General features: G+C 49.2%; 1 protein-coding gene across 1 annotated transcript; it reads left to right on the top strand.

The window, feature by feature from the left end:
- The first annotated feature begins 21,147 nt into the window (after positions 1-21,147).
- LOC147963121 (putative F-box protein At3g16590) lies at positions 21,148-22,697 on the top strand. The gene is made up of 2 exons (XM_087529474.1): positions 21,148-22,312; positions 22,648-22,697. The coding sequence occupies exons 1-2, from the start codon at positions 21,148-21,150 to the stop codon at positions 22,695-22,697; spliced, it is 1,215 nt and encodes a 404-aa protein (XP_087385600.1).
- The last annotated feature ends 393 nt before the right edge of the window (positions 22,698-23,090 follow it).

The raw sequence follows: 23,090 nt of genomic DNA on the forward strand, positions 1-23,090 counted from the left end.
GTAGACGTTCTGCGGTAACGATGCGGCGTCAATATTACTAAATACTCGGAGCGTGATAAAATCATGATTTTTTTTGCACGACGTGGGCACATGTGCTATAGGAACGATGGTATTTTTTCATAATTTTTGGTGATGGAGAAGTATCCGAAAGATTCCCTCTACGCGGATTGCCCTTCGCGCGTCTACGGCTGTGGCCGGTGGCCTCCGGGGGCTAGCATGCCGCCAAATCTTGCGCCGGCGGCCTCTCACAAGTCTGGAAGTGTTGTCGCGGTTGCAAACGCCCGGCACGCGTGTCCGGGGTGTGCCTCCCTCACGGACGGCGCTGTCGCCGGCACCTGGAGGGGGGAAACGGACGCGTGGGGTCTACACGGAGGGGATCTTGCTGTGTGTCTGCCCCGGATGTTGCTCCAAAGTGTTCCTATGGGCTGACCTAACACAACCGGGTGGGGAGGTCCACTGGTCAAAGCCCGTCCGTGCAAAGTCAAAGGGATAGATCCCGTGGTCAAACACTACAGGGTTAGGCGGGACGGGGGCACTAGGGGGTAGCAATGCCACCGGAGCATCGCACCGGGCCCTCATACATGCGGGGTGGTGTGGTGGCATGTCCGAAGAGGCGGGACGCGTCTCCGGGGCGTGGCCCCCCTCACGAACGGCGATGACACGGTAGTAGACGTTCTGCGGTAACGATGCGGCGTCTATATTACTAAATACTCGGAGCGCGATAAAATCATGATTTTTTTTGCAAGACATGGGCACATGTGCTATAGGAACGATGGTATTTTTTCATAATTTTTGGTGACGGAGAAGTATCCGAAAAAATTCCCTCTACGCGGATTGCCCTTCGCGCGTCTACGGCTGTGGCCGGCGGCCTCCGGGGGCTAGCATGCCGCCAAATCTTGCGCCGGCGGCCTCTCACAAGTCTGGAAGTATTGTCGCGGTTGCAAACGCCCGGCACGCATGTCCGGGGTGTGCCCCCCTCACGGACGGCGCTTCCGCCGGCACCTGGAGGGGGGAAACGGACGCGTGGGGTCTACACGGAGGGGATCTTGCTGTGTGTCTGCCCCGGATGTTGCTCCAAAGTGTTCCTATGGGCTGACCTAACACAACAGGGTGGGGAGGTCCACTGGTCAAAGCCCGTCCGTGCAAAGTCAAAGGGGTAGATCCCGTGGTCAAACGCTACAGGGTTAGGCGGGACGGGGGCACTGGGGGGGTAGCAATGCCACCGGAGCGTCGCACCGGGCCCTCATACATGCGGGGTGGTGTGGTGGCATGTCCGAAGAGGCGGGACGCGTCTCCGGGGCGTGGCCCCCCTCACGGACGGCAATGACACGGTAGTAGACGTTCTGCCGTAACGATGCGGCGTCAATATTACTAAATACTAGGAGCGCGATAAAATCATGATTTTTTTTGCACGACGCGGGCACATGTGCTATAGGAACGATGGAATTTTTTCATAATTTTTGGTGATGGAGAAGTATCCGAAAAATTCCCACTACGCGGATTGCCCTCGCGCGTCTACGGCTGTGGCCGGCGGCCTCCGGGGGCTAGCATGCCGCCAAATCTTGCGTCGGCGGCCTCTCACAAGTCTGGAAGTGTTGTCGCGGTTGCAAACGCCCGGCATGCGTGTCCGGGGTGTGCCCCCCTCACGGACGGCGCTGCCGCCGGCACCTGGAGGGGGGAAACGGACGTGTGGGGTCTACACGGAGGGGATCTTGCTGTGTGTCTGCCCCGGATGTTGCTCCAAAGTGTTCCTATGGGCTGACCTAACACAACCGGGTGGGGAGGTCCACTGGTCAAAGCCCTTCTGTGCAAAGTCAAAGGGGTAGATCCCGTGGTCAAACGCTACAGGGTTAGGCGGGACGGGGGCACTGGGGGGTAGCAATGCCACAGGAGCGTCGCACCGGGCCCTCATACATGCGGGGTGGTGTGGTGGCATGTCCGAAGAGGCGGGACGCGTCTCCGGGGCTTGGCCCCCCTCACGGACGGCGATGACACGGTAGTAGACGTTCTGCGGTAACGATGCGGCGTCAATATTACTAAATACTCGGAGCGTGATAAAATCATGATTTTTTTTTTGCACGACGTGGGCACATGTGCTATAGGAACGGTGGTATTTTTTCATAAATTTTGGTGATGGAGAAGTATCCGAAAAATTCCCTCTACGCGGATTGCCCTTCGCGCGTCTACGGCTGTGGCCGGCGGCCTTCGGGGCTAGCATGCCGCCAAATCTTGCGCCGGCGGCCTCTCACAAGTCTGGAAGTGTTGTCGCGGTTGCAAACGCCCGGCACGCATGTCCGGGGTGTGCCCCCCTCACGGACGGCGCTGCCGCCGGCACCTGGAGGGGGGAAACGGACACGTGGGGTCTATACGGAGGGGATCTTGCTGTGGGTCTGTCCCGGATGTTGCTCCAAAGTGTTCCTATGGGCTGACCTAACACAACCGGGTGGGGAGGTCCACAGGTCAAAGCCCGTCCGTGCAAAGTCAAAGGGGTAGATCCCGTGGTCAAACGCTACAGGGTTAGGCGGGATGTGGGCACTGGGGGGGTAGCAATGCCACCGGAGCGTCGCACCGGGCCCTCATACATGCGGGGTGGTGTGGTGGCATGTCCGAAGAGGCGGGACGCGTCTCCGGGGTGTGGCCCCCCTCACGGACGGCGATGACACGGTAGTAGACGTTCTGCGGTAACGATGCGGCGTCAATATTACTAAATACTCGGAGCACGATAAAATCATGACTTTTTTTGCACGACGTGGGCACATGTGCTATAGGAACGATGGTATTTTTTCATAATTTTTGGTGATGGAGAAGTATCCGAAAAATTCCCTCTACGCGGATTGCCCTTCGCGCGTCTACGGCTGTGGCCGGCGGCCTCCGGGGGCTAGCATGCCGCCAAATCTTGCGCCGGCGGCCTCTCACAAGTCTGGAAGTGTTGTCGCGGTTGCAAACGCCCGGCCCGCGTGTCCGGGGTGTGCCCCCCTCACGGACGGCGCTACCGCCGGCACCTGGAGGGTGGAAACGGACGCGTGGGGTCTACACGGAGGGGATCTTGCTGTGGGTCTGCCCCGGATGTTGCTCCAAAGTGTTCCTATGGGCTGACCTAACACAACCGGGTGGGGAGGTCCACTGGTCAAAGCCCGTCCGTGCAAAGTCAAAGGGGTAGATCCCGTGGTCAAACGCTACAGGGTTAGGCGGGACGGCGGCACTGGGGGGGGGGGGGTAGCAATGCCACTGGAGCATCGCACCGGGCCCTCATACATGCGGGGTGGTGTGGTGGCATGTCCGAAGAGGCGGGACGCGTCTCCGGGGCGTGGCCCCCCTCACGGACGGCGATGACACGATAGTAGACGTTCTGCGGTAACGATGCGGCGTCAATATTACTAAATACTCGGAGCGCGATAAAATCATGATTTTTTTTGCACGACGTGGGCACATGTGCTATAGGAACGATGGTATTTTTTCATAATTTTTGGTGATGGAGAAGTATCCGAAAAATTCCCTCTACGGGGATTGCAGCTAATAGGGTAAGCCACTGTTGGGAGTTATACTCTCCACTTTTTTTGGCAGGAGTTATATGAAGAGAATAGGTGTTGCGACGGTCAAACTAGTGTGCTTGGGAATGTGAGAAGTCTAAAAATGCAACCCAGGCTTAAATGACAGCTGCCTTCATAACTTTTGGCCCGTGTGTGCCCTTCCAGTCCCTGGACGCTTTCTCTTCTCCATAAGTAAGACCACCGGACGAGCATTCCGTTGTACGTTCGTCTACAGCGCAGCAACCTCCAGCACCGCGGTGAGCTTCTTCTACCTAGTTGCGCACCGTGAGGGAGAAGTACCCTGGAAGGGACCGCATCCACACTGCCGACGGATCAGGTTTGCACATAGCTCATCGTGGTCATGCTCTCCTTCCTACTCCCTCTGCCAACCGGAGACGCGTCCCGCCTCTTCGGACATGCCACCACACCACCGCGCATGTATGAGGGCCCGGTGCGATGCTCCGGTGGCATTGCTACCCCCCAAGTGCCCCCGTCCCGCCTAACCCTGTAGCATTTGACCACGCGATCTAGCCCTTTGACTTTGCACGGACGGGCTTTGACCAGTGGACCTCCCCACCCGGTTGTGTTAGGTCAGCCCATAGGAACACTCTGGAGCAACATCCGGGCCAGACCCACAGCAAGATCCCCTCCGTGTAGACCCGACGCGTCCGTTTCCCCCCTCCAGGTGCCGGCGGCGACGCCGTCCGTGAGGGGGGGCACACCCCGGAGACGCGTGCCGCCTCTTCGGACATGCCATCACACCACCCCGCATGTATGAGGGCCCGGTGCGACGCTCCGGTGGCATTACTACTCCCCCATGGCCCCCGTCCTGCCGTGTAGACCTCACGGGCGTGGCTGCCGCCGTGTCCCGGAGGGGGGAAACGGCCACGTCGGGCCGACACGGAGGGTATCTTTGGGTGGTTTGGGCCGGAATGGTGTTGGGTGGTGCAGCACATGCCGTAACAAAAAAAATAAAAAAATGCCGTAACAAAAAAAATAAAAAAATGCAAAGTATATATGCAGTGCACATGTCCACGGGTCGATGACATGGCAAAGGGGCGGGCCTATGCCGACGGCCAGGCCGTCGGCATAGGGGCCGACCTTATCCCCTTGCGGTTCGCCCCCACCACCCATTCGCCATCCATCTCCCCCTTCCTCCCCGACCCACACCCGCGCCGCCACCCACCACCTCCGCCACCCGCCCTGAGCACGCCACCGCCGGCCCCGAGCCCGCTGCCCCGCCCCGCCCCGAACCCGCCATCGCCCGCGCCTCCCCCGTCTCCCCCACCCACCCGCACGGCCGGCCCTCCCTCCCCCGACCTCCGTCCCCGCCCCGACCTCCGTCGACCCCGCCCCGGCGGCCACTTCGTCCGTGCCTGCCCCTCCGCCGCCTGCTCTGGCCCGTCGTCCGTGCCTGCCCCTCCCCCCGAGCCGGACCTCCCCCACGGTGAGCTCCCTCCCTCCCTCTCTGTAGATTTTTTTTTGATAATTTTGTTGTTGTTCATAGTTATGTAACTAGATGGATGGATGCATAGTTAGTTGATAGATGATTTGATGATAGTTACAAATGTGAGAAATGCAAGAAAAGCAATTTTTTTAACAAGGGGCATGATGTTAGATGATGGATTTTTTTATGATAGATGCAAATGTATGATGATTGTTACATGATAGATGATGATGTTAATGATGATAGATGATGATGTTGATGATAGATAATGATTTTTTTTGCGGAACAGATGATATAGGATGCTGATTTTTATGATCCGATGATTGTTAGATGATGATGATGAATATATTGTGATGTACTTAATTATTGTCACGGTGCAGGTTCTGTGGTGTTCCATCTCGGTGGAGTGATCGTCGTAGGAGCTGTTGGTCCCCGGTTGTCCCTCCGGTGTTCGACTACTTCCTCTACAGCCGAGGGTGAGCTACGAATCATGTGACTAGATTTCATTCTCAAGTCAACTGACGTAACCTAGGTGTCTCCCGTCCGAAAGGGTTGCATGGATAAATATGCATTCAATTGCATATTTATCACCGCAGCTCTTTCGGATTGTCCAGCGTTTTCCACGGACAGCCCGAGGATGTGTAAATTGGGTATGTTCTCCATGTTCTACCCCGTTCCGAGACAGGATTTCGGCGGTGCCTCCCCATTGTTCTCCGGAGCACATTCTCTCGGCTATTTGCCGAGACGTGTATCTGGAGAACAGCGGGGAGGTGCTGCCGAAATTTTGTCTTGGAACGGGGTAGAATGGAGAACATACTCAATCTACACATCCTCGGGTGGGATTAGGACCCATCTTTACCTATTAGAGATGTAGGTGGATTAAACGCGGTAGAAACTGAAAATTTGATGCCATTAATTTAAGTGAATCCTTAATTATGTTGTGTGGGTTGCAAAAAAGCAGAGGATGGCAGATAATCAGTGGATGTACAGTGGTTTTATCTGTCGGAATCGAGTAACATCAGAGTGGATCGTGAAAACCGATGTGTATTTGAAGGAGATATTCCGTCGTCCAATGAGAATTATCCCACCATGCCCCTGTGCGAGATGTGCCAGACGTCACCGTAGAAATCAGACGGACATGACTGAGCACCTTCGCACGCACGGATATATGCCAAACTTTGACATGCCGCCGATAAACATAGCCGAGTAGGACCGTGGTAGAGAGGAGGTGATGCGACAACGCATCGATGGATATGAGGACGACGGGGTCGGGGACATGCTAGATGATGTCATTGTTGCAGAAACGGCAAATGCGACACCTTCAGAGAATGAACCGGAGGAGCCGGAGGCAACCGCAAAGGCCTTCTTAGAGGTCTTGGCCTCGTCGAAGAAACCTCTTTATGCGGGTGCGAAAATATCTCAGCTGGATGCCATCTCGCAACTGATTGCAGTCAAGGCTGAGTACGGCTGTAGCCAGAAATGCTTCGAAGCATTCCTGGGAGTATGGGCTAACAGCCTCCCTGAGGGTCATGAACTGCCGAAAAGCATGTACGATACAAAGAAAATCATGAAGGCACTCTCTATGGATTATGAGAAAATAGATGTTTGCCCGAAGAATTGCCTTTTGTTTAGGCACAAGTATGCGAATGACAAGTACTGTAGGAAGTGTGGTTCGTCTCGGTACATTGAGGTGGTCGGTGAGGATGGTGAGAAAAAGCAGCTAACCATCCCCGTTAAGGTTCTTCGGTATCTTGATTTTATAAAAAGACTGCAGCGCCTTTTCATCACGAACGAGTCTGCCAAAATGATGAAGTGGCACAAGGAAGGTATAAGGTACAATCCAAAAAAAATCATACATCCATCCGGAGGGGAAGCATGGAAGTCATTCGATGAAGAATACCCCGAGGAAGCAGCCGAGGCTGGGAATGTCAGAATAGCCATATCAGGTGATGGGTTGAATCCATATGGTATGTCGTCCAATCCATACAGCTGCTGGCCTGTGTTTGTAATTCCGCTCAATCTTCCTCCCGGTGCCCTAATGCAACGGAAGACCATGTTCTTGTCGCTCATCATTCATGGGCCTGACTACCCGGGGAAGCAATTGGGTGTGTTTATGCAGCCGCTTGTGGATGCTTTGCACCATTCTTGGTACTTTCCGAGGTTGACATACGACCGGGATCTGCAGAGAAATTTCTTGATGAAAGTTTGGTTGCACTATTGCATGCATGACTTTCCCGGCTATGCTCTATTCTGCGGATGGTGTACAAGTGGTAAGATGCCATGCCCAGTGTGCATGCAGGCTCTGCGAATGATTTGGCTGAGTAAGGGTGGCAAGTATCTAGCCTTTGACCTGCATCGACAGTTCCTCCCTCCAGACTATCCAGACAGGGAAGACAAGAAGAACTTCACGAAAGGCCGGGTTGTTCATGAAGTAACCGAGATTCCAACATTTTCGGGGGCAGATGTTCTTGCTCAGCTAAAAGGTCTCAAGCCTAAAGTCAAAGGCAAATGCAAAGCCAAAGCCAAAGGCTTCGAGGGATATGGTGAGACGCACAACTGGACGCACATTACCCCCTTCTCGCAGCTTCCCTATTTCAAGGACCTCAAACTTCCTTACAATATTGATGTGATGCACACCAAAAAGAATGTGGCAGAGTCCCTTTTCCACACGATCCTCAACATTCCTGATAAGACGAAGGATAACGTAAAAGCTAGAGCCGATCAACAGAGAATTTGTGATAGACCACGCCTGAACATGAAGCCTCCCACAGGCGGTCGAAAAAACTGGTTCAAGCCAGATGCTGACTTTGTCCTTAAACCGCCTAAAAAAAGGAAGTACTTATCTGGCTGAAACAAATTTTGAAGTTCACCGATGGTTATGCATCGAATATAAGTAAGGGAGTCAATCTTTCAACGGGCAAAGTGACCGGCCTGAAGAGTCATGACTACCATGTATGGATTGAGCGGATAATGCTGGTGATGGTTCGAGGCTATGTCCCCGAGCATGTCTGGCGAGTGCTTACTGAGCTTAGCCATTTCTTCCGCACGCTCTGTGCTAAAGAAGTAAGTAAAGAGGTGATTGAAAAATTGCATAAGAAGGCACCGGAGTTGATAGTCAAGCTAGAGAAGATCTTTCCGCCAGGCTTCTTTACTCCGATGACACATCTCATTCTGCACCTCGCGAACGAGGTATTGTTGGGGGGCCCTGTGCAAAATCGCTGGCAGTACGGCCCTGAGAGGCAGAACAAGCATCTTCGATGGAAATGTGGAAACAAAGCTAAGATTGAAGCTTCCATAGCTGAGGCAGTTATCCTAGAGGAGGTGTCAGACCTCAGGACATCATACTATCCAGACCACGTTCCCCATCTACATAACAAGGTGCCTCGATACAATATAGAAGAGCCCAAGTATCAACCCAGACTCGATCTATTCAACGCGCAAGGTGGGAGGGCTGGGGCCTCGAAATCTTATAGCATGCCACGACAAGAGTGGGAGGACCTCATGTTCTATATCTTGCACAACATCAAGGAAATTGAGGAAGTGTGGACGAGGTAATACCACTACACCATTCCTTTATGTCTTCCACATCATCATGTTTCATGTTCACTTAGTCCCGGTCTAACACCGCTTATCTTTTTTTAGTGATTTCATTCAAGAGGAATGGACGGGAGTGAATCCTCCTATTGAGGCGGAGGCACTTACTCTTCTCCATCATGGAAACCCTGGACGTAAAAATTTTGTTGCTTGGTTCATGGACAAAGTAATTTTCCACACTCCCCTATTAAATACCTACTTCAACATTTATTAGTTAACCGAACTAATGCACGCAACAATTTCCATTATACTTGTAGGGAAAAGATCCGAACATATCTATGGATGATGAATTGAGATGGGTTTCCATGGGTTTTGACCCTGCCGTCATGACATGTAAAAAGTATGATGTGAATGGGTATCGCTTCCATACAGAGGAGCACCAAAACAGCCGCCCCGATCCCAAAACTATAAATACTGGAGTGTACACCCCTGGTCAAAATTCAGTAGACTACTATGAAAGGGTACAAAATATATACGAGGTTAAATTCCGCCAGGGGCGTGAGACCCTAAGTCTGCCTGTGTTCAAATGCCGATGGTTCGATCCGCGGGAGGGGGTAAAACATACGCCTTCCATTGGTTTGGTCGAAGTTAAACCATCAACCGTCTATGCCGGAGCCGATCTCTTCATTGCGGCTACACAAGTATATTATCTGCCTTACCCATGCCAGAAAGTGTATCTAAAGGGTTGGGAAGTTGTGTTCAAGGTGTCGCCACATGGCAAGCTACCAGACCCGAATGAAGACGATTACTGCAACATTAACCCCATGACATAGGAGGGAGTGTTCTATCAAGAGCAACCTGATGATGATGATGATGTGGTTAGAAACGATGACGCTAGACCATTGGGTGATGATGATGTGGACCCAAACGTCGACAATGCACGGAATGATGGTGAGATCATTGTCAATGAAAATGACATACTTATGCTAGAAAAGTTAAACGAAGACGCTGACGACGAGGAAGAGCCTCCACCTCCGTCGGACAACGAAGATGATATGATTGATAGTGATGATGAGACGGACCGAGAAAGAGGTTACAACAGTGATGATTCATATGGGTTCTAGCAGATGTACATTTCAAGTATTTTTTTCTATAGTTTAGGAATATGCCTTTTTATGCATTTTTATTAATGTGTTTATTATCATGCCTTTTCCTTCATTTCATTAATTTACTAATTGCTTTTTCTCTTTTCAATGCAGGTTCGTGGAACATGGGCAAGGGGAAGGCCGACGGCGTGGGTTTCCTACGCAAGGTCGTCGGCCTGCCTAGTCGGAGTGGTCGAGCACGTAATCCTCCCCCTCGGCTACTTGACGATGACTCCTCACAGGGAGGTCGAGGGAGAGGTGCCCCTAGAGGAGGAGGGGGCGGGGGGAGAGCCTCTAGAGGACGAGGTGCTGGGAGGAGAGCCACTATAGGGGGTCGCGACCAGAAACAGCGCACCCTCACCGACTTAGGGGTGTTGTCTTCGAGGCCCTCCTCTAGTGAGGTACTCTCTAGGGAGGAGGAGGAGGAGGAGGTGGAGGAGGAGGCAGGCGAGGAGGAGGAGGAGGAGGTTGGGGAGGAGGTTGTGGAGGGGGAGGCAGGCGAGGAGGAGGGTGGTGGCGGGGATGATGGTGGTGACGGGAAGGGGGTTGACACGAAGGGGTGGCTGCGTGGCAACGCAAAGCTACCAAAGCAGGTTCCTGCTACTAAGGAGCAGAAGTGGCTCATTGAGCCCACGGGAAAAGAGTAAGTGGTTCATTATGTTGCTTGTCACATGCTTATTCCGGTTGTTATTTATTTTTCTTGTCACATGCTAATAGTTCATTCTTTTGCAGCAACTGGATATATTCTAAAGGGGTCCGTATTCCCAATGGCCTCATCACCGTCTTGCTGAAGTTATATTAGCCGGGGTTGTACTGTCCTGATCCAGTCAGGCAGCGGGACCGTCGGGTTTTGGCCACGAGCTGGGACCACTGGGAAGCGGCCCGCCAAGCGGACCATGAGACCCATGCCAAGGCCGTGATCACTACTTTCTGGGTGAGTTCTCTTCAGAAGCACAAGTCCATTCTAGTTTCATAATGATTTAACTCATGGCTTCTCCCATTCTTGTTTCATGCATGATTGTAGAAATTCTATCGAGTTCTTCCGGAGCACAGGGCTAGAGCAGACCAGATCGTGCTGCGCCAATGCAAGAAGAAGGCCCGCCAGATGCAGTACGAGGTGCGCTATGTGGCCATCTCCACATACTACCACGACTATCTTGGTGTGAAGATGACCAAGGAAGAAGCGCGGAGGATGGGCATTACCTTGGAGAGGCCCGAGTTCTTGGCGGTAAGTATAAAAGATTTTTTATTATGCTTTCATTATGCTTTCATTACCTTGTGGTACATTATGCTTTATGCTTTATGCTTCCATAACACCAATTTGGACACACCTACATGCCATTATGCTTTTATTATGTAGGTGTGTCCAAATTGGTGTTATGGAAAAGACGAGTCCTGGGCGGCATTGGTGGATCTTTGGTGTGATGAGGCTGGAGCCTGGGCGGCTATGAGAACCCAAAATAAGGCTAACCGAGGGACGGAGGGAGTACATGCTCAGGGAAACCGAAACCACTATCTCCACAAGGCAGTTAATGTATGACTAACCCCATTAAACATTCTTCTTCTTCTATTTACCATCACTTTCTTATGTATGACTAACCTCTGTTTGGTGGTGCAGGAGGAGAAACTGAAGCGGCCGCTCTCACACATGCAGGCGTGGGAGATCGCCCATACGCGGAAGGACCCCAAGCCTGGCGAGCCCAAGTACTACGGTAAGAAGACCGCAGGGAGGAAGAAGGCCTACTCCGAAGCGTATCTGGAGTTACATCCTGACACACCTGACCCCATTGCGGCGCCTCTGGACGACATGGCGGTGGTGAGGATGGGGCCCAAGGAGCACGGTCGGGACGCGGTTCTCGATGCTGTGATCACTCCTAGTATCTCCTACACACAGCTTCGTCGGATCGACCCGAGCCTGAGCCAGCGCACGAGCCAGCCAGTGACTAGTACAGAGTCCCTCTTTCAGGAGCAACAATCTGTAAGTATTTTCCCTCTTATCTTCATTTCTCACTTCATTTTCCGCATTTAGTAGTTTTATGAGTTCCATCATGTCATACCGTAGGCCTACATGGAGTACACACGCCAGGAGACCATGGCGTGGCATCAGAGGCTTTATGAACACCAAGTGCAGAGGGATAGCCAGATGCAGCAGGCTTTTCAGGATATGGCGGCCGGCAGGTGTCCTCAGTTCCCTACAGCACAATGCCCTCCAGCACAACCAGTGCTGATGAGCTTTGAGGAGTTTGTGGCACGGAACGCTGGCCCCTCGCCGGTTAGTTCATCCCCAATCTATTCACCCAAAGCATGTCATACCTTTCAACACAGTCATAGATCTCGTGCATATGTCTTTTCAACATGCAGGGAACAGGTGGATCTACCGTTGGCGGTGGTCTTCGCAGCACTCTGGAGACACGGAGCCCGACCACTCTGATCCACGGAGGCGGAGGCGGTCTTGGCGGTAGCGCTGCCGCTAGCAGTGACGACCTGGGCTTTGGCCGTCTTGACGGTGACGACCTCCGCGGTGCTTGATGATCCTTGTGTGGTGATGATGCTTGAGATGACTTGTGTGTGGTGATGATCATTTAGATGACTTGTGTGCTTCTCTATATGCTTATGCTTATGTTGGTTGTGATGATGTTCATTTAGAGACTTGTGTGTGATGATGCTTATGCATATATTGTTGTGATGGTGCCAGATGATATCCCGTTGTGTTTTATATGTCTATCCCATCATATATATATATATATATGCTGATATGTGCTGCTATTTGAATTGAATTGATCTGAAAACAAACAGAAAAAAGGAAAAAAAAAAAAAGAAAAAGCAAACTATGCCGACGGCTAGGCCGTCGGTGTAGGGCTAGCGTGAGCTCCCAGTAGCTGACACGTGGGCACCTATGCCGACGGCCTAGCCGTCGGCTTAGTTTAAAAACTGTGCCGACGGCTAGGCCGTCGGCATAAGTGCCCACGTGTCAGCTATTGGGATCTCTGTTTGAAGGACTATGCCGACGGACTGGCCGTCGGCTTAGTTTCAAACTATGCCGCCGGCCCAGCCGTCGGCATAGCCCTGGTCCACGAGCAGCGGCTGGTCGGCACGTGGCACCCCTATGCCGACGGTCTAGCCGTCGGCACAGTTGTTGACTAAGCCGACGGCTAGGCCGTCGGCATAGGGGTGCCACGTGGCGACAAGTCGTTGGGCAGACTTGACGGCGGCCGCCGTTAGGCGATAACGTTGCCGACGGCCGTGGCCGTCGGCATAGATGTACAGACACCGTGGGGTAGGTCATATGCCGACGGCCTTTCTATGCCGACGGCATTCCTGGCTACGCCGACGGATATGTTGCCGACGGCCCTATGCCGACGGGGGCCGTCGGCATAAGCCTGTCCCGACGGCCATTCAGGGCTATGCCGACGGCCCTGGCCGTCGGCATAGGGTGCGATTCCGGTAGTGGTGGCCGGGGCTAGATGAATTTACTGTCCGATTCACCCCCCAGAAAAGAACTTATTGTCTGATTCAGTACTATTTTGCTTCATGAATTTCCGTAAGTCATTGCGTTGTCATCTTAACTCCGTGTGCTCAGTTCGTATTTTGTCTTCTACTTCTCTGTTGGTTTGTTCGGAAATGTAGAAGTGATCACCCTTTCAGAAACGAAGATGTTCGGGTCAGGTAGTAGGTGTGTGTGCGTTGGCGAGAACAGGGAGAGCGGAGCGAGTCATGCGCGCGCGTGGGCACTGCAGCAGACCGCGTTGATCGCGTCCAGGGGGTGGCAAATATAAGTGATGCATTGGTACTAAAGCATATCCTAGTCAGAACTGACAACAAATAACCGGCTTGTGATTTACTCCAAACTGACAACAAAATAATGCTAGTCCTCAGCTCTGAACAAAGACTATTAATATTGCTTCCTGCTACTAGCAAACACAGTCAAATATTAGGTGCACTCAAAAGTTACTGTGATGCATTTGTTCCAGCGATAATGCCCCGGGAGAAAGGGGATTCAGCTCCTCATCTTAGTCGACTTGGCCTGAGAAACGTGAGGTTTGGTTGTCAGTCCAAGGACTCCAGGTCACCATCCTCAAGATGCTCGAAACACTTCATTTGCCACTTTCTCGAAGTGCTATACTCCCCAAACACTTCATTTTCCCCAAATAAACACTGAGAAGGGGAAGGGCATGGCTCGGGCGCTAGATCTGCGAGGGAGGGAGTAGGGGTCCCAGCCGTCGCAGGAGTCCGGTGAAAGGGATATGGTGTCTGCTGGGCTTCGCGGTCACCTGGCGGCTGTCACGCTGGATACCCATCGCCGTCGTGGAGGCGCTCCGCCTGCGTGAGGCCGACACCGCCACCGTCGTCCCCGCCCAGGCCGCCGACACCGCGCTCGCCATGGGCGCCGACCACGCCGTCCATGTTCTCCACGACCCCGAGCTGGCCCGCCTTCTCCTCCCCCTCGCCGTCGCCAAGATCCTCCGTGTCCTCGCGCTCCAGGAGAGCCCCGGCCTCATCATCCTCGGAAAAGCAGGTAGTCCCCATCTCATACTGGCCTCCAGTCTGTCAATTTTGCCTAATCTTCCATGCCTCTCAAGAGTTGTCTGAATCTCAAAATTTAGCTGGATGATTTTCACCCAAAACTATGAGATTATGATAGCTAAGTGCATGGCTAATATGAGAAAGAGGAGCCAACTTAATCCTCTGCATTAGGTCTACCCATTATGCTGAATCAAGTCTTGTATGATTTTGGGATGCTAGATAGTTGTGTTATTTTTATTGTTGAACACTCTTAGCTCTTTAAGTTCAGAATTGAGATAATTGCTTGTCCCTTTAAGATCGTCATCCCTGCTGCTTCCGTCAAACTCGTCCTCTACAGTAGGTCTTGTCCATTGTTTTCCTCATCAGCGAGTTCCTTGGATTTTACCTTTTCTATTATTCTACATCCGTCACTTTTAGGTCCTCTAGATCAAGCCTGCATTTTCGTGATTGGTCCCAGATTAAGAATTGAAATCTTATGTCGATATGACGAAACATTGAGTTCCTAACAATTCCCTCTTAATTCATGTGCTTGTATTATATTCAATTATGTGTAACATGCACAATGATTTGCCCTTGGGTTACTAATCTGCACTCTATAATTGCATATAAACTTCAAGGAAGGTGTTTCATCTATTCCAGTGACTTTTCATGATACACATAATTGTTGTTTGGATTGCAGACATGCAAATGAAATTAAGCAAGTGGATGCTCTTTTGTGGTACATGTTTTGGAGATGGCTCCGTCGCCTTCAGCACCCTGCTTCTGGTCTCGCAGCGCCTCTCGATTGAAGGGTGAGAATGCTTCCATCCTATCAAAACCGCTGTCGTGAGGTCTGCGAACCATCCCTGCATGAGACTCTATGACTTTTGTTTCTTCATGTGTACTGACTGATTCCTTATCTTCAGCTCCGTCATATTTGCATGTATTACTCTTTCTTTGCGGTCGAAGGAGAGATCAACAGAACATTGTTATGCTAACAAACTCTTTGCTGCTATGTGCTTCAGTGAGATAAACTACATGTTTCTTGAGAGATGTAAATTGTACTTGATTCAAATTGACAATAGTACCCTTGCTTCAGCTACGTAGTTGCATTTGGTGTCAATCAACGGAATTCGTTGTTTCCATTTGGTTCCAACCAGGGCCAATTAGTTAGTTGTAAGTATGCTAAACTTCAAATATGCTTTTGAAAAGTGTAGCAGATCATACGTTTGAGACATTGGTTATCGCATCAGTTGGTGACTTTCTTATAGCGTGTGTGGCATATACCGAGAAACATGCACAGCTTCATTTTTTCCGAAACGGAGGCAAAAGATTTGCCTCATCGATTAATTAAGCAGAAGAGAGTTGCCCGGTTAATTACTGGAAAACCGGGCGAAAACCTATACAAACCGACCACATGAGGACTATCACAGAACAAGCAACCCCATAAGTGCATGATCAGCCCGACAACCCAACGCATAACGACTACCAACCCCCACACAACAACATCGCAAAGAACCATCCAATAGGAGTATCTCAGTCGAAGACCACGAGGACCACCAAGACCACGGAGAGAAGCCACACCATAAGGACAATCAAAAGACTGATGACCATCCATCAAGCAGCTGCAGACACCTTCCCTGTGGCGCCACTCTTCTTTCTTTGGTTTCTGAGAGCCTCCTCCACAATCGTCTTGCCAGATCCAGGGCTAGCCGCCTCTAAACGTTTGAGCAAGCAATGAATCTCTAACTCGAAGAGAATCTCATCAACCTTTTCACGCGCAGACATCACGTGCCCAACGGTCACGTGTGAGTTGGTGACCGGAACGTCGGAACTTCCGCCGTCCACAAAGGCGAGCGACTGGCTGGGCTCCAAAGGGTCAGGCGCTAACAAACCGACCGCCTCAACATCATCAGCCACAGGAACCACTGAGACGACAACATCGCCCATAGGAACCACTGACACAATTGCCTCAGGCACCTCCACTTGCTCAAGTGACAGGCGAAACGTGCCCCTCACACAAGGTCACTAGTGAGTCCACCTCCAAGCGCTCCACAGACAAAGGCAAAACAGGGCTCATTTATGCAATATGTTTTTCTGAGATCCCTCTGCCTCATTCTTCATCAGGGCTTTGTTTCCCCTTCCCTGTTACACTTTAGCCTTGACTTTTGTAGTATTGCTCCCCTTCTTATACTATTGTTTATTGTACTTTTTGTGCAATTTGCTATATCCTCAGTTTTGATTGCACTAAAACTTTCTCTCCATGCATGCTAATAAGATGGTGTCACATTCTATGCTTGCGGAGTGATCTTTTTATTTTGCAGGCAAATAGAAATGATTTTCAGAGATAACCCTCAAAATAGAAATGAGTTTCAGAGATAAAGGTTGAGCTTTGAGGAAACAGGCCTTGACAAGGTGCATGCATATTTTGGAAGTCTAATTTAACTTCAATTTTCAATCCGATCTTGAGCATCTCCATAACTTCTCCATACCACTTTGAGACTATTTTTCTGATTCCAGTGAAGTCTATTTAACCGTTTGTTACTGACCATTATAGAATTTACTCCATAATTTAAGTGTTTCTGCGATTCGATTTGTTAGATAGAGGTAACCGCTTGGCATGAGTCGTTAGCTATCTAAGAAACAGATAAAAAGAGAGGTTGTGGTGTACTAATTTATTAGGTTTAGTTACATAAGATAGATCAGTTATCGCAACGTATCACACTTAATAGTGCACCCTATATTTTTTTTCCGTTCAATTGGCCAATGAAAATTAATGTTTCATTCCCTTAATGAAAACCTAAGTATTGTGTTCTCAGTTGTACCAGTCTTGGACACTATCAAGGGAAGGGCTCATTGTAACAAATCAAGCTGTATATCACTTTTGGATTAATCTAGAAATTGCATCCTGAACAAATAATATTTATTATAATAAAATTACAGGTTATGCTTTTGTGAACTGTACTTGCATTGTTTTTCTATTTGATATCCTGCTTAAGTTTGGTGTCAGATAGTTGGAAGGAAGCAGCTTTGATTTAGAAAATTTTGACAAGATTCCATGTACATTTGATGGGGTTGATGTTACATGACCTAGCCATGATACAAGAACAAGATGATTTGATGTACAACTCAAGCGGAGCATTAGTTTTTCTTTATTTCCCATAAGTTCTTCTCATGGTCTCATCCATTATCGTTGCCCCTCGTCTCTCCTGATGGCAGCCGTAAGGGACGCTTTTGTCGTAAAAAATCACAGCCCCAATTATTACTTATGTCTGCATGTACTCTATTTGACAACGTCGGATCACCTCTGCATTTTAACTAGGAATGACCATTCTACATCTTGGAAAGGATCTTTGTTTTTGCGCTCTACTAATTGTTGGAACAATATAACACGTATGCCTCATATCATGTTTCTAATGTATGAAATTTGTAAATTCTAAGAATGGTTGTCAATTTTTTGGTTTGTGAGTTATATGAAGAAACATTTCCCCCACGTGGTAATTTGTAAGTGATCCTTAAAGTTTGAGCTCGTCCGTCTTTTGTATTTGATTATTTTACGGAATTATTCCAAATAATGTTTGTGCCCTCTCTTCCTATCTACTTCGACTCTTAACTTCTATGGTCCCCTAGAATCACATTATTTCTGTGCAAATTCATTAAATTCCGCTCTTTGGTGACCAACAAACATACGAGTAAATGTATGCAAATTTAACTCTCATGTTTAGTGCATTTATACTTACTATTGTGATTCCTGTCATTCTATTGCAAAAATAGGTGGGCGCAGCAACGCGCACCTTCGATGATCTAGTAATTTTGGAAGACAGACCATGTGAAGTATTTTACGAAGTTAATCGATTATAAATGTTCTTGCACCCACACACTTGGTACACCACTTATAGACCAGCGCCTATATAGGGTGTGCCTTCCCTTCTTTCTCTTATATTCATTTTGATCAGCTTCTATCGACCTGTCCTACTCCAACTATTGGCACAAAGAATGGAAGAAAATAATAACAAAATGAGCTTAAGAATAGGAGGCATCAGAAAAGGAATACATAGTATCGAGTTCACACTCTGTAATGCACAATGTTTTTCTATGGTGGGACCCCAATATCTTAGCGGCCACGTTAAGCAGTCCAGCTTATCTCGTCTAGAGAGCTGGTCTTCGGCAAGGCGTCCAAGCACTCCGTTTCGCATGGCAGTGGCCCCACGGTGGTGCACAAGTTGCAGTGCGTGACAAACCAGTAGATGCCCCCGACGCTTCGCTGGTTCAGAGAGGAACAAGTATGAGCAACATACATCTGAGCCTCTTGTCTCTTACTCCTACCAAAGAGGACGCATGAAAAAAAGAAATGGTGTCGGAGTGATTCATTACAAGAGCACATGTTAGGCATGAGTGTTGTTATGAGCACATTGAGTGTGGCCTCTAACGCGTGTCGTGTAGGGACAAAATCATCAATTCATAACAGTAAACAATTATTCTCTCCTTATCAACCACACAACAAATATTTTTCCTTGCTTCTTCTCCAATATTTCTTCTTTTCCTTATCTTGGCAAACTTTTCTTTTTTCATTGTTTCCATGCCTATGACACGAGATTTGCTACGGGTGCTTAGCAGAAGGGTTGGTATAATGAAGCAACTCAGTTATGCATGACGATTTTCTCATCGAAGGGATCCTCCTCGGCTGCGACACCTTTTACGCTTTTCTCAAGTACATAATGACGCGAGATGCACGGACGACGTTGCCATGCATCACTGAAGGCTTGGTAGGATGAAACAAGTTAGAAGCTGAGGAGCCATCATCGCCTGTGTATCGTGCCTCATTATGCATGACACTTTGTGAAAGAATTGGTCGAGCCGCCGTCCGTCTTAATTCGGGTTATGTACATGTTTGATTGCATCCAGCTCTCGACTCCTCCCTATTTATATTTGGTTTTCCTCTCTTGTATGTATGTCTTGATAATTTCTTGAAATGAATTCATCTTCACAAGAAAAGAAGCGATTTTCTCGGAAAGGAAGAAAATGAAAATCTCCGAATCCATGCGGCATCCATTGAGCTGAGCCTTCCCTTTCCTCTCTCTCCATTCCATTGAAGCCCCGTCTAGTTTCTTACTGATGTGCGTTCCTCTCCTTGCCGTATTAACCCTAGCTACGTAGCTCTGTAGATGGATCCGGGCTGACGAATGCATCCAGCGTCAGGGCGACCGATCCTGGCTTCCATTCGGTGAGTCTCTCAATCTAAAGCTCCATTCCGCACGTCTTCCTTAACTAATGAAACAGATATCATGGTGACGTATGAAAATGGGGAATTTTACGGATCTGTAGATGCAAGATGGGACATTTAATCTGATTTCGGTGTAAGCTGAGGAAATTTGGCGAAGGCACAAGCAGCACTGGACATTTAACCGGTTAGCCTGTTCCCAGTACAACCTGCTCCCTGCCGACATGGCATTGCACTCTTCCTTGACCGCCCACGCCATGAGGATGTCTTGTGGGACCCCTACACCAACTTCCAGCGCCGTGTAGCTTATCCACCTGGTTTCGAAAATCCACAAGTGAACGTCATCGGTTTCGACAATCAACAAGATAACATCATCAGGAGCGCTGCGGTGTTGTGCTCTGTCAGCGACCAGCAACACGTGCATGGTGATTGCCACTTGAGCCCATTCAAACTGGTATTGGCATGCCATGACGCTGAATGCACAAAGGCATTTGTTTGCGTCTATGAATCCAAGTATGGCATATGACATTTGTTTGCGTCTATGAATCCAAGTATGGCATATGGGAGGCGGAGAGGTGTTCGGCGGCGGAGATTTGGGGCCCTCCCCGGCGCCTCGCGGGTGGCGGCGGGGGAGGGAGGGAGGGAACCCTAGGTTCGCACTACAGATAACTAGCTCATTCAAACATTCTATTTTGACCAGTTTACAGTTTAGTCAGCCAACTCAGTGCATGTCGTTTCACATTTGCCCACTCACCACCCATCGAGTGTGATGAAAATTTTCTTGTAGAAATGTAGAATGTCCGTCTTGCTTACGTCGTAGAAAATGTGACAGAGACAAATCCAATATTACATTCGAAACTACCATTCCAGTTTCTAACCACGGTATAGACAGAAATATATTTTCCTCTCTTTTGATCGGAAACAAATTAAGCTTTCATGAATTTTTTTTCTCTTCAAGAATGTGGGAAGAGCTTTTTTTTCTTTAAGAAATAAACTTTTTTTAGTCCCTTTAGCAAATATACTGAAACGCAAAGATGAAACTGCCCTCTGTTCCAAGTCCACCAAAACGCTTGGACCCAACAGAACAGAACTCTACCTCAAAAAAAAAAAAAACAGAACAGAACAGAGCCCAGCCCGACCAAGCTGCCCTGCTCCAGCTCCTTCCTTCTCACCTCAAAAAAATAAAAAAAAGCTCCTGCTCGTCCGGCCGGCCGGCGGCTGCAACGAGCGACCAGCGGGCAGCTCTCCGAATCCGCGCGGCATCCATTGAGGTGAGCCTTCCCTTTCTTCTCTCTCCATTCCATTGAAGCCCCCATTCATCCCCCGTTTGGTTTCTTGACTGATGTGCGTTCCTCTTCTTGCCGTATTAACCCTAGCTAGGTACTCACTCCGTTCGGAATTACTTGTCGCAGAAATGGATGTATCTGGACGTATTTTAGTTCTAGATACATCCATTTTCGAGACAAGTAATTCCGAACGGAGGAAGTAACTCTGTAGATGGATCTGTGCTGATGAATGGATCCAGCATCAGGCGCGACGGGTCCTCGCTTCCATTCGGTGAGTCTCTCAATCTGAAGCTCCATTCTGCACGTCTTCCTTAACTAATGAAACATATAGCATTGTGAGGTATAAAAATGGGGAATTTTACGGATCTGCAGATGCAAGATGGGACATTTACTCTGATTTCGGTGTAAGCTGAGGAATTCGCCAAAGGCACAAGCAGCACTGGACATTCAACCGGTTAGCATGTTCCCAGTTCCAGCTAGGATGAGTGGCCTCTGTTCCTCACCCGTGCCGCCGCTAGACGATGAGGACCTCCTCCAGGAGATCTTCCTCCGTCTCCCTCCGCTTCCATCGCTACCCCGCGCATCCGCTGTATGCAAGCGCTGGCACAAAATCCTCTCCGACCACCGGTTCCTCTACCGCTTCCGCAAACACCACCGGAAACCGCCGCTCATTGGCTTCTTTGACAAAGAATTTGGTCTGGCCCCTGTCTTCACTCCAATGCTGCAGCCGCCAAACCGGATCCCCGTCAGCTTCGCCCTGCCAGAGAACCTCCTTGGTTGGACTCCATGGCCTAACCTGCTCATACATATGAAGTTCTCTTTCTTTGGCTGCCGACACGGCATTGCACTCTTCCTTGACCGCCCGCGCCATGAGGCTGTCTTGTGGGACCCCTACACCAATGTGCAGCGTCGTGTAGCTTTTCCACCGGGTTTCGACAATCAGCAAGCTAACTTCATCAGGAGTGCTGCGGTGATGTGTTCTGCCGGCGACGTGCAGCATGTGCATGGTGATTGCCACTTTAGCCCATACAAACTGGTACTGGCATGCCATGACGCTAAACACACAAAGGCGTTTGTTTGCATATATGAATCCAAGTCTGGCATATGGGAAGATAGTATCTCCGTAGCGACTACAGATGTGATTTCTAGGAACAGGCCTAGCATATTGGTTAGGAATACACTTTGCTGGTTGCTTCATGGAGGCGGCATTCTTGAGTTTGATTTTGAAAGGCTGACTCTTGATGTGATTGAGAAGCCTGCAAGTGTCGATGTTACTAATACTCGCGGCGTCGACTGGTCCTTTCAGATCATACGAGGAGAGGATAATGGCCTCGGCCTTGCTATTTTGCCAAAGCCAGAACTAAGCATTCAGTTATGGGCGAAGAAATCCGACTGTGATGGTGTTGTCTCATGGGTGCTACAGAAAACCGTCCAACTGGATGAGCTCTTTACACGACCCTTAAGTTTAGGCGTGGCAAAACTTGTCCTGATGCCAGGGTATGATGAAGACACAAATGTGATCTTTTTATCTTCGGTTTCTCATGACTTCATGCTCCAACTTGAGTCGATGAAGTTCAAATATATTGGTAGAAGACAGTACCTGAGTTCTAGATTCTATTATCCCTATACAAATTTCTATACTGCAGGTAACATCTCGCCTCTTGCATGGAATACATAACAAATCAAAATACTTTTACTGAGATTCAAAATCCAATTACTTAGGATACATGTTTACTGTAATATTGTTGGTGTGCTAAAGAGTTGACTAGATGTTTAAGTATATATTGAGTTGTTTCTTTCTTTGTCAGGATGTCGAAGTTATCCCAGTGTAGTTTTGTTATTGAACGGATTGCTTAAAGTATAACTAAAATAGAAATGTAGCTATTGCTGCCTAGTAATAATTTGGGGTTAGCACGTCCAGCCAATAGTTTTAGCTTATTGGTAGCTTTCCCTTGATTTATTGTACTTATTTTGCTTATAGGTAGGGGCATTGCTGGTGGAGATGGTGGAGCTGAAAATGTCAATGCATGAGACATGCTCATATCCTTTGTTGGCTGAACAGGTGTTGTATAAATTTATCTTCTTGCTCGATTATTTAATCAATAGGATGATGTGTGATCTCTCATTTAAGTTCTCTATGGGAGGACAATGATCGATGCTAATATGCTATGTTGGCTGAACAGTTGGATGATGTTTGTTTTTTCTAGATGATTGTTGTATGATCTCCAGAAAAATGAGTTGATGTGCACTGTTGCAATGAAGAAAAGTCTAGATACGTATTACTTTATCAGCTTTCTAGTGAGGGAGTAGTACAAATTAGTTTTGCCTTATGACATTGATTGTTTTGCAGGTATCTGGGGTTCTCTTGGGTTTGCTGCGGTGAAGAAATGGTTCTTTGCTGTAGGTTATTCCGCTTCTGTCTGC

The sequence above is a fragment of the Triticum urartu genome, chromosome 6A (genome assembly GCF_056163025.1).
Source record: "Triticum urartu cultivar PI428250 chromosome 6A, HENAU_Tu73, whole genome shotgun sequence".
Lineage (NCBI taxonomy): Eukaryota > Viridiplantae > Streptophyta > Magnoliopsida > Poales > Poaceae > Triticum > Triticum urartu.